Raw genomic sequence first — 17450 nt, forward strand, 5'->3', positions numbered from 1 at the left:
TATTTTTAACAATACAAAATTATTCAGGAAAAGAAAGTTGAGCAGTATACAACAAAATAAAAACTACTATATTTGTTATCCATTGAAAATACCAGGCATGCAGAGAAGAAATCCAAAATGAGAAAAATCAATACAAACAGAACCAGAAATGACACAGATGATAAAATTAGTTTTTTTAAAAAAAACTTTAAAAGAGTTGTTATAATAAAGTACATATGCTAAAGGGGCTAGAGGAACCAAACTAAACCAAGGCAGAGATTAAAACAAAGAAACATAAACCAACACTAAAGAACATTATAACAGAACTGCTTAAAACTTGTAATAAACAGAAAATCTTAAATGCATTCATAACAAAAGGACACATTAACTACAAAGGAGGAAAGACAGGACAACAGATTTCTTTCTAGTTGAAAATAAGCAAGTGTGAGATAGTTTATTGATACTTTGAAATAATGAAAAAAGTAAAAATTTCAATCTAGAATTCCATACTGAGAAAAAAACATAACTGAAAAATAAAAGTGAGGCAATGACAGAGTGAAGTGGCTGGAAAATCCTCTCTTAAAAGCTAGTGAATGGCCATCTAAGGTGAAACTATTGGTCTGCTCTCTGTAAGAAGCAAAGAAGATTAAGAAAATCAAAATGCATGGAAACTAATAGCTCCAAGGACTAATGGATATGAAAGGAAACAACAGCCTCTTCAGTCCTGAGATCAGAACTAGATGGTGCCTGGCCACCACTACCTGTAACTGTGAAAGGGACCACAATACGAGTTCCTGGATAGAGTGGGAGAAAAGTGTGGAACAAAATTCTAAATAATAATTAAAAAAAAAGACGAGGATTATTGGTCTCAGACTGGTGGAACCCCCGAGATTGTGGCCTATAGCCACCCTTCACACCTGGAACTGAACTCACCTCTGTGGATCAACTTTCAGCCAAACAATAAGAAGGTCTGTAACGTAAACACTAACACTAGAAGGGTACACACTACTTAGAAAAAATGACCACAGGAGATCAAAAGAGCAGCTTTTATCCTGGGATAAAGTTTAGAAGGCAGGAAGGTACAGGAAAGAAGGACAAACGCAAATGGTAAACACAGAGAAAGTGAAACAGTGATATTACACTGTGAGCACTGCAATCACTGCTATGAAATAAAATGTGTATTAACTGCTGAATGGAAAACCAATTTGCTTTGTAAACTTTCACTCAAATCACAATAAAAAGATAAGGGGGGAACCTCTCTCAGAAAATTAATTATAAAACTAAAAAGAATAAAATAAAATAAAGAGGTCAAAAACAATCATTTCTGGAAATCAATCAAAGTCTCCTCCCTCTCAAAAAATTGAGGAACCTCTATTCACGAAAAGCTGCTGAACTCTGGTTAAAAATAATGGCAGTATACAGCATTGTGGCATAAAAATGATCCCTGCCAATAGCCTAAAACTCAGAGCAGCAGGTGTAGTTATTAAAGTTGAGGATGCTTATGAAAATCACCAGCTTTGATGCTGAAAGGAGCTGATGTGATTGGGAGCCATGTATGAAAGACCAACACACACAGTGAAGATGTGAATAAAAAAGAGTGAACTCTACAGAATTAGCCTAATATGCTAGTCACATTTGGGACTAATGTGGTAGAATTGGGTAGAGTCAAGTATATAGGTGAATTAGGGACATCTAGGAAAAGGGAGAGTCATAAAGTGACTAGAAAAGTTTTCCCACATATAAATGGCTAGCTAGGAGTGCAAATATGCAAATGTATGAGTAACCTGAGAGGACCCATGTTCTCTATATATCCCTGGCTGAAAAAGAGTTTATCTACAAAGTTAAGAAAAGTCTCAAGAGGGCCTGGTGAAAGTAAAATCAAGGATAGAGATGAAATTTGCTTCAACTATAAATGTGCTCCTTATCCACTCAGGTTCACTGGCAGAGAAAGTAAAAGGCTTACTGGCTTGAGGTGTTCAAGTAAAAAACCTGACCAATCACTGGTTGACTATGAAGCTATACAACCATGGGGGCAATCTCTAAGAATCCATGGGGAGAAAAGGAGAATAAAAAACAAAAAACCTTAGCAGAGACATCAGTGACCACAAAAACCAGAAGAGACAGAGTCCCAAGATTAAAACCAAGTAAATTATTACATGACAAAACACCCAACAGCAAAAACAAATCTCAGGGGGGAAAAAAAAAAAAAATCAGAACCCAAATTCCCTATAAAATATTATCTAAAATGCACAATTTTTAGCATAAAATTATGAGACATGAGAAGAAAAAGCAAAGTATGATCCATATACATGAATTAAACAATCAACAGAAACTGACTCTGAACAGGCCCAGATTTAAGATTTAGGAAAAACTTTAAAGCAGCTATAATAAACATAATAAAATAATGAAATGAAGCCCTGAATAAATAAATGAAAATATGGAAATGTAACCTTTAGTGAAATATGATGAATACACAGAAATTAAAAAAATATAAGCAACTGAAAAGTATAACAGAGATGAAAAATTTGGTTGCAGGGAACATTAAGCTCATTGGCATAATACACTACACAAAAACACTGTTCTACATTCTACTCTGGTGGCCATCAAATGGGGTCTGAAAAGCTTGTGAACAGGCATCTAAGATGCAACAATTGGTCTCTGCTTATCCAGAACAAACAAGAATGAAGAAAATCAAAGATGCATGGAAACATTTAAAAAAAAAAAAAAAGGATGCATGGACACTATTAGTCCAAAGGACTACTGGACTATGTAACCTCAACCTACATGATCCTGAGACCAGTAGAACTAGATAGCACCCAGCTACCACTGTCAGCCACTTTGGAAAGGGATCAAAACAGGAGATCCTGGATAGAGTGGGAGAAAAATGTGAAAGAAAACTCAAAATCATAAAAAGGACCAAGCTTACTGGTTTGATGGACACAGGTGAAAAACCCTACAGCCCCTAGTCATCCTTCAAGTCGGAACGTGAACACACTCCCATGGCTTCCAGCCTAACAACAGACAGGCCTACAATGAACAGTTACACTAGGTACATACATTCTTTAGAGCAATCAACCACAGGAGATCAGAAGGGCAGTATTTACACAAGGAGATAGCTCAGAGGGCAGGAATGCATAGGAATGAAAGAGACAGGGAAAAGTAACCACAGGGAGGAAGTGGGAAGAGACCTGCTACATTACCGGGATTGCAATCAATGTCATGAAACAAAATGTGTATGAACTGCTGAATGGAAAATGAAATTGCTCTATAAACTTTCGGCCAAATCACAATTAAAAAGAAAAAAGAAGAATTCACCATATGACCTCAATATCTTATTTCAGTTGGCAGAAGAAACGAACAACCAAATATAGTTAAAAAGAAATGATCTGCAAAAAATCAGATAGAAAACAATGAAGAAAAATGAAGAGAGCCCCAGAGACCTGTGGAACAATCAAATATATCAGCATGTGTATAACAAGAGTCTAAAAACAGAGAAAGGAGGAATGGGCAAAAAAATATTTGGAGAAATAATGGTTAAAAACTTGTAATGAATGCTGAAAGATATCAATCCAAGAAGCTTAACAATACCTTCATAGGATAAACACAAAGAGGTTCACATTTAAGACATATAATGGGAAAACTGCTGAAAGCCAAAGGAAATTGTGACAATTGCAAAGAAAAATGACTCATAAGACAGGGGAATAACAGAATCAATGTGTGACTTTTTAGCAAAAATAATGAAGGCCAGCAGACAGTATAACAACATTGTTGCAAAAACAAAACAAAACAAAAAATACTTGTCTACTAAGAATTCTATATCCAACAAAACTATCTTTCAAAAAGGAAGTCAAACTAGTGATGTTTCCAGATAAATAAAGACAGAAAATTTGTTGCTAGCAGACTTGCCTTGTAACAAACATTAAAGGCAGTCCTTCAAGTTGGAAGGAAGTAACAGGAAGTAATTTCAAATCCCTAGGAAAAAATGTAGAATACCAGAAATGGTTAAAAAAAAAAAAAAGAGGACAAATATAAAAGGGTATAAAAATAAATATAAATATGTATTTTTCTTCTCTTATATATTCTACATTCAGGGACTAGAAATTCAATATTGCTAAATGGTAATTCCTCCCAAATAGATATATAGATTCATCACAATCACCACCAAAATTCCTATAAGCTTTTATGTGAAAATTGACAAGCTGATCTTAATATTTATATAAAAATGCAAAGGACACAGAATAGCCAAGGCAATTTTGAACAACAATACAGTACAAGGACTTACACTATCCAATTAAAAAAACCTTATTCTAGACCTATAGTCAATACACATAGTATGGGTTTAAGGCTAGATTGATCAGAAAATTCAGAAACAAATCTTTCCATTTATGGTAAATTATTTTTCAAGAAAAGTAGTAAAGCAATTCAATGGAGGAAAGGGTAATCTTAAACTAAATGGTGCTAGGACAATTGTATAACCATATGCAAAAATGGATTTGTATCCTTACACAAAATTATACTATAAAAATAGAATTTAAAAATAGCTCAAAGGCTTGAAGAGTGAAACTATTAAATGTTAGAATAAAACACAGGAGGAAACTTTGGGTTAGGTAATGTTTTTACAGATATAATACCAAAAGCATGACCATAGGAAAAGAAGTAATAAATTAGACTTCATTTAAATTGAAAACTTTTGTTCTTCAACAGCCACCACTAAGAAAATGAAAAGGAAGCCAGAGACTGGGGAAAAAACTTTTCAAGCCATATAGCTGATAAAAGGCTTGAATCACAACATACAATAAGTACTCCTATAACACCCTTCTCTCAGTAATTGCTGGATTAGACAGAAAATCAGTCAAGAATAGAGAAGACTTGAACAACATTATCAACCAATATGAGTTAACTGACATAAAACACCATCCAACAAAAGCAGAATAAACATTCTTTTACTGAGCAAATGAACACTGATCAAAATAGACCATATTGTGGGCCGTAAGGCAAAGCTCAAAAAATTTAAAAGTATTCAACTCATATAAAGTTATATTCTCTGACCACATGGAATATAAAAATCATCAACTGGAAAATTCCCAAATATTTCCAAACTAAGTATCACACTTCTAAACAAACCATGGGAAAATCAGAAAGTATACTGAACTGAATAAAAATGGAAACACAACATATCCAACTTTGGGGGGCATGGTTAAAGCAGTACTTGGAAATTTATAGGAGTAAATGACAATATTTAAAAAAAAAAAAAAAAAAAGGCCTTGATGGAGGATCCAGATTCCTAATCCAATAAACTCAGATAATAAATTTTGTTTTAATCAAACAAACTAAAAAGGCCTTGAATCAATCACCGTACGTTACACCCTGAGAAGAGGAAGTAAAACCCAAAGTAACCATAAGAAAATTATAAAGAACAGAAATCAATGAAACTGAAAAGAGAGAAACAAGGGAGAAACTCAATGTAACCAAATACTGGTTCTTTGAGAAAAATCAATAAAATTGATTGGCCTTACAAAGGGGGTGGGAAAAGAGGAAAGGAAGGGGAATGGAGAGGGAGAGACAAAGACAGTTAAAGACAGAGAGACAGAGAGGGGAAACACAAATTACCAGTATTGGGAATGAATGAGGTGAATCAGCAACAGAGTATTATGAACGACTTTATGCTCATAAATTCAGCAACTCAGATGAGTGTACTAATTCTTTACAAAACTACCAAAGGTCACTCAAGAGAAACAGATAATGTCAACAACCTTACATCTATTTAAAAAAAAAAAAAAAATTCTGTAGTTAAAAACATTACCACCAAGAAAACTCTAAGCCCAGTAACAGGCTTCATATCTGAAGAAGATATAATACCAAATCTATCAAATTCTTTCAGAAAACCAAAGAGAAGAGAATACATTGGAATTTATTCTACACGGCCAATGTTACCTGATACCCTTGAAGCAGTCAAAGACATCAATAAAAAGTAAGAAATATATCTCTTTCATCAATGTAGATGCAAAAATTCTTAGGGAAAATTTCACCAAATCACACTCTCAACAATATATGAAAAGGATAATGCATCATAAATAACTATGTGGGTTTTAGCCCTAAATTCAAGGCTGCATTAACGTTTGACAATCTACCAATTTAATTCACTTTATTAATAGTCTATACCATGAACACAACACTGGGTTAACATTTGCAAACCAACCTGTCTGATCTACTTGATTAAGTCTTAAAAAGACAAACAAATTGTTTAAGTAGATTTTATAAAAGCAACCACCAACTAGAGGGTACATACATATTAACTTGGGTGAAGGGAAAGGCAATCCACAATAAGGGAGAGGTCAGCACAAAATGATCAATGCAGTGGAAGACAAAGGGAGGAGCCCAAGAGTTAAAGGGAATAAAGGTGAATACTATTACATAAAAAATCCTGCAATAATAGTAGTAACAATAATTTATGAGTGGATACATAGACACTCAGTCTGAACAGGGGTGGAAAGGTGATTGGGACTATAACTACAAATATACATAGGTTTGACAGAGATGCTATCTCTATCTATATATTTATATTATGCTGCAAATATATCCATGAATATAGAAGAGCATTCAGGGGATAAAGTTATGAAAAATGTCTTAGTCATAACCAAACACTTGCAGGAATGAGTTGCTGGGTGTCAAGATTCAGGACCACAATTCTGGGAGCCACTAAGGTCAACTGGCATAACACAGTCAACAAAGACAATGTTCTAAATCCCACTTTGGTGAGTAGAGAGTAGGATTTTAAAAGTTTGTGAGCAGCTATCTAAGGTCCAACTATTGGTCTCTCCCCATCCAGAGCAAAAAAGAGTGAAGAAAATCAAAGACGCAAGGAAATAATTAGCCCACAGGAGTACTGGAGCATGTGAACCCTAGCCTCCATGAATCTGAGACCACAAGCAGATGGTGCCTGGCTACCATTGCTGATCACTTTGAAAGGGGTCACAATAAGAGGTCTGAGACCTAATGTGGAAAACTGAAAATCATAATAAAGACCAGGCTTACTGGTCTGATGAAGACTGGTAGAACCCTCTAGTCTATGGCCCTGAGACACTCTTCAAGCTTCGAACTGAAATTAAGCCCTGTGACTCAACTAACAGCCAAATGATAGGCCTATAAGTATGAGTATATACTCTTAAGAACAAGCAAGCAAATGGGATCAACAGGACAGCGTTTGCCTAGGGATAGAGTGAGGAAGGAAGAAGGAGATGGGAAGGAAGAACAAAGGTAAGGGATGGGCACAGGGAGGAAGAGGGAAAAATGCTGTTACAGTGTGGGGATTGCAGCAAATGTCACAAAACATAATGTGTATGGGTTACTGAAAGGAAAATCAATTAGCTTTGTAAACTTTCCCCATAATCAAAGAAACAAAACTTGCAGTTAACATCAGCCTAAAAGGTGAAAAACTGCCCACAGGATGACAAACAATGCAAGGATATCTGCTCTCATCATCCAATGCAATAATATAAGCAATAAAAACATTCAGATTGGAAAAGCAGCAGCAAAATGGTCTTTATTTGCAGATGACTTATCACAGATACTTCAGAATCTATAAATCAGCTTTTGGAATTGGTAAGCTTAGCAATATTGCATATTATTTCTATATGCTAACAATGAAGACATTGGAAACTGAAATAAAGGAAAAGTCAGTACCACTTATAACAATATTCATATTTGACAAACGATGTGCAAGACCAGTACAATGAAAATGATAAATAAACTATTGCTGAGAGAAATTAAAGGGTACCCAAATAAGTGGCATTTAAGTTCTGTTAAAATAAAATAACTAAGTTATATGTGCTTCATTTTCAATGATTTTCCTGTTGTAACTAAATCTCCAGATAAACTGGCCAACCACAGTTTCAAATGTGACTAAAAACAGTGCTCCTATTTTCTATGTCTGTCTACACACATTACTTCACCCTTAATTAAGTGAAGTTAACAAATGTATGTATATAATTCATTAATTCTCTGTGAAATATGCTCTTTAATAATGCAACTTATATTTTAAAAGATTTCAGATATCAAAGAAAGACAAACTAAACTCATTTGCAAAAGATCATGACAAAAATACTGTGAGAATACTTTCACATGTATTGCTGAAGGTAAACAAAGTGAAAATAGAGAGTAACTGCATTATTTGCAGAGGTGCCCCTTTCTGTTCTCTTTTATCCCACCTTCATAGAGGTATTTAAAAAAGACTGTTTGCTAATCTGTCCATGGATGAAACTACTCCAGAAAAGAAATAGGGCATTCAATTTTTCAAATGTCAACATAATCAATGGTATCACATTAAGGCTACATTAAGTTAATGCTATTTTATTAATTAATATTCCATCAGTGTATATGCAAGCAGATGGGCTACTTCCAACTACACGTTCTGAATCTGGAAGAATGCAGCAGTGGTAATGCTAGTGGTGACGCAATTTTTTCCATATATATGACATAATGCTTTTATAGCCAAAATTGTTTTTGAACAAACAAACAAAAGTAATTAGTAAGATGTTTATAAACAGCTAGGCCTACAAATAAGCAATAATTATTTACGTTAATCTTCTCAATGACTCTTAAAAATCCCTTACCGGTATCTATGAACAAATATACCCTTAAAAATAGAGTTCATCATATTTTCAATTTCATCCTGATTTTCTTGTAGCTGAAATGAAAAAACAAACACACAAAAAAATATGTAAGTTAAATACTGATAAATTGTTTTTAATTTTTGCTTATTTCCATTTTGGTTATTTATCAATCTCTTTTCTCATTTACTGTGTGCAACAGATGTCTGAAATCACCAGTACACTTGCACTATTTCTAAAGCTTTAGTACACTAGCTTTAAAATAATCTCTCCAACTTAATATCCTGTCTCCTCTTACTCCCACATACTACACACTGACTAACAGGACGGATTGGTGCAACCAGGTGTGCCAGTCTCCTATTCTCAAAATGTCATCTGCTTTGGGTCAAAGCATTTGCTATGCTTCCTCTGTGCAAACCAGTTTTGCCTTCCTTGGTAACGGACCAACCTTGATTACCGCATTTGCCACTGTACAAGAAACGTTCAACTTCATCTAAAGTATCCAAATATGTATCACTCTGAATCAGATTAGCCTGTATTACTGACAGTAGGCCAATTTTCCAAGATAGGAGGTATAAAAGAACACAGCAAGGATCCTAACCAATAATGGTAGAATGAAGCAACAACATAAACTACCATAGCAAATATTTCAGGCAACCCTACTGCTCAGAGTTAAAGTTTCAGTTTATTAACTGCTCTAAAGCAACAGAGGCCCTTGTACAAAACTACATTCAAGGTGGGTTTTAACCATTCTAATTGTCCTGTAATTTGCTATATAGCAATATTCAGGGAAATATTTCCTTTTATTACATGCATAAATGTGGCAATAAAATTCCAACACTTATTCTTTTGCTGTATTCTTTATTTCAGGTTTTACTGAAACAAGCTTGGAAATACTTTCATAGCATATCATTCATATTACTGAAACATATTGAAAGTTTTAAACATAACCTTTCCCTGCATTTATTACATAAAATTTTCTTTTAAACGAAAACATATATTTTGGTTAGCAGTACTGTGCACTGATGCATAGTTTGAATATTTACTTATATTTCATATATAGCATGGTTAATAATGCAATGTTAAGTCTGTTGTGTTTTGCTGTGCTTTGTAATCTATTACTCACTGGCAGTAGTAATGCATTATTATTCTTTTTATTCCCACTCCCCCCAAATTAAAAGATAGACTAACATAGTAGATCTAAAATTTTATTCCTATTGGACACATTAATGTGTTTCTTACAGAAAACTCAGTTTAAAATGACTTTGAATACATATGTGAAAATTTAACTTTAAAACAGGGATCAATCTTTTTTTTTTTTAAACAAGGTTTACATTTCATATCATTTCACTTTTTGCTTTCTAGTCTTTTGTGTGTGTGTGTGTGTGTGTGTGTGTGTGTGTGTGATTTGGGTGAAAGTTTACAGAGCAAATTTACTTTCCATACAGCAGTTCACATACACTTTGTCTCATGACATTGACTACAATGCACCCCAATGCAACAGCTCCCCTCCTACTTCCTTCCAACAGTCACCTCTTCCCTGTGTCCATCCCTCCATGCACCCCTGCCCAGAGCTGTCTCCCTCTGCATAAACAGCCCTTCTTTTTCCCATGATTGGTCTCTCCAAGGAGAGTATCCACCTCAGGTAAATGTTCAACTCATATGCCTGTCTTCTGTTGGCTGGAAGCCACAGGTGTGGGTTCAGTTCCAGACCTGAAGGGCAGCTAGGGACCATAGTCTCAGTGGTTCGAACGGGCTCCATTACACAGCAAACCTGGTCACCCCCTTTTTTGCCCCCAAATGATTTTGAGTTTTGTTCCACATTGTTCTCCCTCTCTGACCAGGATCTCTGTAGGACCCTCTGAGTGGTTGACAGTGGTAGCCGGGCACCATCTAGTTCTTCTGGTCTCATAGTCATATAGGCTGAGGATCGCGTGGTGTACCAGTCGCTTGGACTAATTGTTTCCACTAATCTTTGGTTTTTTTCATTCTTCCTTGCTCTGGACGAGGAGAGACCCTTTGTTGCATCTAGATGGCTGCTTGCAAGCTTTTAAAATTCCAGTTGCTACTCACCGAAGTAGTTGGTTGAACGATGGTAAAACAGGGATCAACCTTATTCATGAGGATGCCTTACCCATCACTTAATATATAGTCTTTGGCTTTCTCCTGGAAATGTAGCATTCCAGGCCCCTATTTCTAACTTTGGCATGTATAATACTCTGAGTCTACAGCTTGACCACCCATCTGAGTTACCTAACTCACAGATCACCTTCTTCCAAAAGTGAATATTTTACTGTGAGTTGCTTATACCATCAGACTGGCTGACCTTTCTCATTTAAAAATTTGAAAATTCTGACATTAAATAATTTAACATTTAAGGAATTATTTTAAAAATTTAAGATATACACAAACTTTTATAAATAATTAAACACAATCAATATGATATAATTATTTATGGGTCCCTAAGTCATTTAACTGCTAACCAGAAGGGTGGCAGTTCAAACACACCAGCCACTCCTTGGAAGGAAGATTAAGCAATCTACGTCTGTAGTAATATTGCCTCGGAAACCCAAGAAGTTATTGCCATGAGTCAGATCTGACTTGATGGCAGTGAACCTGTTTTTTTTTTTGTTGTTGTTGTTGTTTTGGGGTGGTGCAAATGGTTAAGCATTTGACTCCTAGCTAAAAGGCTGAAGGTTCAAACCCACCCAGACATACCTTGGAAGGCAGGCCTGGCAACCTGCTTCCGAGAGGTCACAGCCTTGAAAACCCTATGGAGCAGTTCTACTCTGAGCACATGGGTTCTCTGTGAGTTAGAACTGACTCATGACAACAACATGATATATTTACTACACATTTAAAGAACATAAAAACCCACAGTTATATTAAACTAACTTACCTCTTTGCGTTTCTGAAGTAGTAATTCTAACCTTTCATTGGCTCTTTTTCCAATCATTTTATTTCTCTCAGCTTCATACTGTCTCTGTGTATTATCCTGATGAATACTGAGGTTTAAGGCAACATTCACCAGGGCGGTCATGAGCTTCATGGCTATGAAACAAAGGAAGACTTTATCAGTGACCTATGAATCAGACCATGACCCATCAGATTATTAATGCATAAATCAAATGAGCAAAGGAAATAATGATTTTTTTTAAATAATTCAGGCATAACTGAAAAAAATCAAAAGACAAAAAAGTAATTTATAAAAACAAATTCATCTTGTTAGTCTGTACCATAAGTTTCTTTGCCTCAGTCCTCAAAGCTTGGCCACTGACATTCTTCACTTAAAAATAGCCTCATAATAATTATATACAGAAAAGATTTAAGTAGCTTCTTCAACAATACTTATCCCCATCACCTAAATATACACAACTTAGTGAGAATATGCTATGCAAGCCTAGACCTCTTCGGTCCCATCAGACCTGTGTATATAATTGCTTCCTCTAATGCTTTTACTTACATGCATCAAAAGTGGCTGTTACACCCAATTTATGACTTTTACCTCCAAAGATGGTCTTCTTGTGTTCCTCACCTCAGTGAATGTCAAATTCCATGACCAATGAAAAAAGGACCAATCCTACCAAACTTATTAATTTCATTAAGTTATTCTGTGAACTCCAATTGACCTATCTTTGCCAGTCACAGAAAAAATGTACTTTTAAGTGTTCACTTGTATTTATAAATCCTACTGAATATTCACAAATTTCTCTTTCAAGTTCTCTTAGGAAGAGGAATGGCATAAACCTCAAATTTTCATTTGTCCATTCACGTGTATTTTTATTACTGAGATGGTAAGAGTATAGAAAATAGTGATTAAAAAAAAGAAGGAGTTTGTACCAGTAAAATAGTTTCCCCCATTTTTCCTTTTGGGTTATGCATCTGAAAACACAAATGCTCAGTTATCAAAAATAAAATTTTTTAGGGCTTTGGAAAAAGGATTTCATTTATCTGCAAACATATTCATATAATTAAAAATAAGCATAAATTTCTTTTAAGCTTTCACTATTTCACTTTAGTTACATATATAAAAACACACATACATGTCTTCCTACTTATCTATCTACCCATCTATCTACCTATCGTAAATACATACATTCAGTTTGTTATTCTAAAACTGTATCTACACTTTAGCCAATTCCATGTTAATAATGATTGATGCTGCACATAGGCCAAAATATAAGATGAAAAACCCTCAAAACAAATTTAAGTTGGTGAGCATTCAGAAATACATTAAATGAAAATGTTCTCTTTTCCTGAGATAGTGTCTGAAAACAATAAAATGCAAAATATTCTTGCATTTCAAAATGCAAACTAATGATTCTAGAGAGTATTACATGTGGTCATTAACAGACTATTTGACTATACAATGAATGTTAAAAAATATTTTTGAAATTATTTTGTATAAGAAAAGAGCAAAGCTCAAAGACAGGAGTCATCTAGAGTATTCAAGATGCTCAGCTGTCATTATGCAGTGATCCGCCTCCAATCCCAGACACACAGATGACCAAAACAAAACCAACAAACAAAAGAACCAAACCCATGCTAGAACAAACACAACATTGTGAGATGACAAAATTTCAGAAAATTATTAGCTATCATATAGCCATATTTAATGCCTGATATGTTTCCAAATGTGTAAACTTTAGATAACTTCAATGAAATTTTCATTATCACTGACCAACATATAACCAAATTAACAGCTTTGAAAAGAGACTTCTAATTTAATGACATAGGTAAAATCTGGAGATTATGATGTCTTATTTATCCACTGAAAAAGAATGACTCCTATATAGAGTGATTACTTACTACAATCTACTAACATTACCAGTACATACAACCATTTTTAAATTAACATGCTTTTATGCTTACAGGAGATCAGCTTTAATACTGTGACATGTACTTTTTGGTGGCTTCTCCCTGTCTACCAAGGAGAAGAATGCTTCACTTAGCCTTCACATTTTAATTAATGAGTATAAAATGGTGAATATGTTTTATTTGTGCGGTGCTAATCAGCGTCTGGTTTGCAAATAGGTCAGTATCTATCTATAAGAAGTACAAAATTCAAAATGTATTTAGACACTTTTACAATAACCTGACAGTAGTTTTTTTTTTTATGTCTACTGAATATCATACTAAATAATAAATGCATTTCATTTATCAGGAAATTCATGTTACTGCATTTTACAAAAGTATCAGGTATAATTTTAAAAATTGCTCTTCCACCACAGATAGCTATGAAGTACTGATTTAATGCATTACCATTCACCTGTCACTCCCACATATACTGAGCAATATTTGAGATGTTAGGGACACAAAAGTGAGCAAGACAAAGTTTGTCATGGGTTCTATGTTATAGTGAGGAAAATAAGAAAATAAATAGATAATATGGGAGGGGAAACATATCAGTTAACCATAAATTCTATAAAGAAAAATGATACTAATAAGACCAACAGGAGAAGAGCAAAAGCATGGAAAGTGAGTAACACCTTCCTCAAAAATGACTGAGTAATAGAAGAAATAAAATAGGAAATTAAAAAATTGCTGGAATCAAATGAGAATGAGAAGACAACATACCAAAATCTTTGGGACATAGCAAAAGCAGTGATCAGAGGCCAATTATAGCAATAGAGGCATGCATCAAAAAAAAAAAAAAAAAGAGCCAAAATGACACCTTAACCAAACATCTCCAACAACCAGAAAAAGAGCAGAAAAAAAAGGCTGCAGTCACTGCAAGAAAGAAATAATAAAGATTCAAGGAGAAATAAATGAAACAGAAAATAGAAAGCAGAAAAAAAATTAATGAGACTAGAAGTTGGTTCTTTGAAATGACTAATAAAACTGGCAAAACACTGGCCAACCTAACAAAGGAAAAGAAAGAGAAGCTGCAAATAACACCAATAAGAAATGAAATGGGTGACATCACAAGAAAACCAAGAGAAAAAAAAAAAAAGAAGAGTATCAAGATACTTATTATGAAGAATTGAACTCCAACAAATTTGAAAACCTAGAAAAAATGGACAGATTTCTAGAAACACATGACTTAACCTAAACTGACACTGACTGAGGTAGAAAACTTGAACAGACCAATAACAAAAGACAGAATTGAAAAGGTCATAAAAAAAATTACCAACAAAAAAAAGTCCTGGCCTAGATGGTTTCACTAGAAAAATTCTAACAATCATTCAGAGAAGACCTGACACCAATCCTACTCAAACTATTCCAGAACACAGAAAAGAATGGAATCCTCTCAAATTCATTTTATGAAGCAACCAAAACCCTGATACCAAAACCAAGCAAAGACACCACTAGAAACGAAAACTACAGACCAAATCCCTCATGAATACAGATGCAAAATCTTCCTCAAAATCTTAGCCAATAGACTCTCACAACATATCAAAAAAATAATAATAATTATACATCATGACCAAGTGGGATTCATACCAGGTATGCAAGAATGGTTCAACATTAGAAAATCAATGCAATTCATCACATAAGTAAAAATAAAGGAAAAGAATTGCACAATCATATCAATCACTGCAGAAAAAACATTTGATAAAATCCAACACTCATTCCTGATAAAAACTTTCAGCAAAATAGGAATAGAAGGGACAATGCTCAATATAATAAAGGACATATATGCAAAACCAACAGCCAACATTATTCTCAATGGAGAGAGACTGAAACCATTCCCTTTGGGCTAAAGGGGCAAAGAGGCGGAATCTTTTTGACCTCCTCTAACTACCCAAGAGGAACAAAGAATCACCATCAGCCACACAAACCCTGTTCCTATGAGGCCAGACATGCCGTCACCTTTAGCCCTCTCACCAACCTTGACATCAACCATCTCTCTCGCAGCACCCACCACCTCTTTGCTGGGTTCAATAATTTGCTGCAGTGGCCACACAGAACTCAGAGATTATGGAGTTTATTAGGGAAGCAACAGGCTAGAATTCAAGTTCAAGAACACATTCAGGATACAGTTCTTTGATCAAGACAGTTTCCTCTCTCCTGTGTCCTTAAGACACGACTCTTTGGCCCTTGATCTCTCAGCCTGGCCTCTGCCTTCTGTAGGCCAGGTAAATCTGCCACTATGTCTCATTCCTCAGTCAGATATCTCTTTCAGCTGGGCATCCCTCTAAGCCAAGTGTCTCTTTCAGCTGACAGTGAAAGTCCCCCTCTGCCTCTAGGAGGGCTCATTTCAAGCCTAGCAGATTGGTAAAACTAACCAATCCCAACACCAGAGTTCTACACACCTGAGAGAGAGAGTGAACTTTCCCAGTTTACTTGGTGCTGCTCCACCAGAAACACTCCAGGTTGATGACTTTAATAACCAGGAGTTTAAAAGCATCTACTCAGCTGCCCATGGCAAATTCCACCACAGAGTTAATTGCTAATTTTATTGTAGGAAATAATTACTACCATCTGCCCAGCCAAGTTGAGAGATATTTGCATGGCCCCATCCAGTAATGTGATGGGAGTTACAAAAACTACAGCTAAAAAAGCCATACCATGCAACTCACTACACCACACCTAGTGAACAGGAACTGGACAAGGATGCCCTCTATCACTACTTCTATTCAACATTGTATTGGATGTCCTAGCCAGGGAAATAGGCAAGAAAGGGAAACCAAAGGCATCCAAATTGGTAAGGAAGAATTAAAACCATCCCTATTTCCAGATGATATGATCCTATACATAGAAAACCCAAGAGACACAGCAAGAAAACTACTGTAACTTACTGAAAGATTTAGCATAGTGGCAGGTTACAAGATCAACATACAAAAATCAATTGGATTCTTCTACACCAGCAAAGAGATCTCTGAAAAGGAAATAAGGAAATCAATACCATTTAAAATAGCTACCAAAAAGATAAGATACCTGGGAATAAATCTCACCAGGAACACAAAAGACCTACACAAAGAAAACTACAAAATACTACTGCAAGAAACTATGAGAGATCTACATAAATGGAAGGCCATATCATGCTCACGGATAAGAAGATTAAACATAGTGAAAATGTCAATACTACCCAAAGCAATCTATACATTAAATACATTCCCAATCTAGATTCCATCAATACTCTTCTTCAAAGACATGGAAAAACCGATCACTGATTTTATATGGAAAGAAAACAGACTTTGGATAAGCAAGGCACTACTGAAGACGAACAAAGTAGGAGGTTTCACACTCCTTGATCTCAAAACCTACTAAACAGTCAGAATAGTTAAAACAACTTGGTACTCATACAACAGACACATTGACCAGTGGAAATGAATTGAGAATCCAGAAATAGATCCATCCACCTGTGGTCAGGTGATCTTTGAAAAAGGGCCAAAATTCATTAAATGGAGAAGAGAAAGTCTTTTTAACAAATGTGCTGGCAAAACTGGATATGCATTTGGAGAAAAATGCAACAAGACACATATCTCACACCATCCACAATAACTTACTCCAAATGGATCAAAGACTTAAATGGGAATACTAAACCTATAAAGTTCATCAAAGAAAAAATAGGGAGAAACTTAGGGGTCTAATTTATAGCATAGATAAACTATCAAGTATAACTCAAAATGGACAAGCAGCAGAAGATAACCAACATGACTGGGACCTTCTAAACATTAAATTCTTATGTGCACCAAAAGACTTTTCCAATAGACTAAAAAGAGAACTTACAGATAGGGAAAAAAATATTCAGCAATGACATATCTGACAAAAGATTCTAAGTTTATTTCTAAAATTTACAGAAAATTCCAACACCTCAACATTAAAAAGACAAAAAATCCAATTAAAAAGTGGGCAAAAGGCATCAATAGACTCATCACCAAAGAAGATATTAAGGCAGCCAATAAACAAATGAAC

General features: G+C 35.0%; 1 protein-coding gene across 1 annotated transcript in view; it reads right to left on the bottom strand.

Annotated features, from left to right (window-relative positions):
- STAG1 (stromal antigen 1) overlaps positions 1-17450 on the bottom strand; it is a 528154-nt gene that overhangs the window by 195808 nt on the left and 314896 nt on the right. The window contains exons 7-8 of the mRNA XM_007937169.2: positions 11488-11639; positions 8592-8665 (exon numbers count right to left, since the gene is read on the bottom strand). Coding sequence (XP_007935360.1) covers positions 8592-8665; positions 11488-11639 — 226 coding nt within the window. The remainder of the gene's footprint in view (positions 1-8591; positions 8666-11487; positions 11640-17450) is intronic.

Source organism: Orycteropus afer, unplaced genomic scaffold (assembly GCF_000298275.1).
Source record: "Orycteropus afer afer isolate SDZICR_OR568_19922 unplaced genomic scaffold, OryAfe1.0 scaffold00003, whole genome shotgun sequence".
Classification (NCBI taxonomy): domain Eukaryota; kingdom Metazoa; phylum Chordata; class Mammalia; order Tubulidentata; family Orycteropodidae; genus Orycteropus; species Orycteropus afer.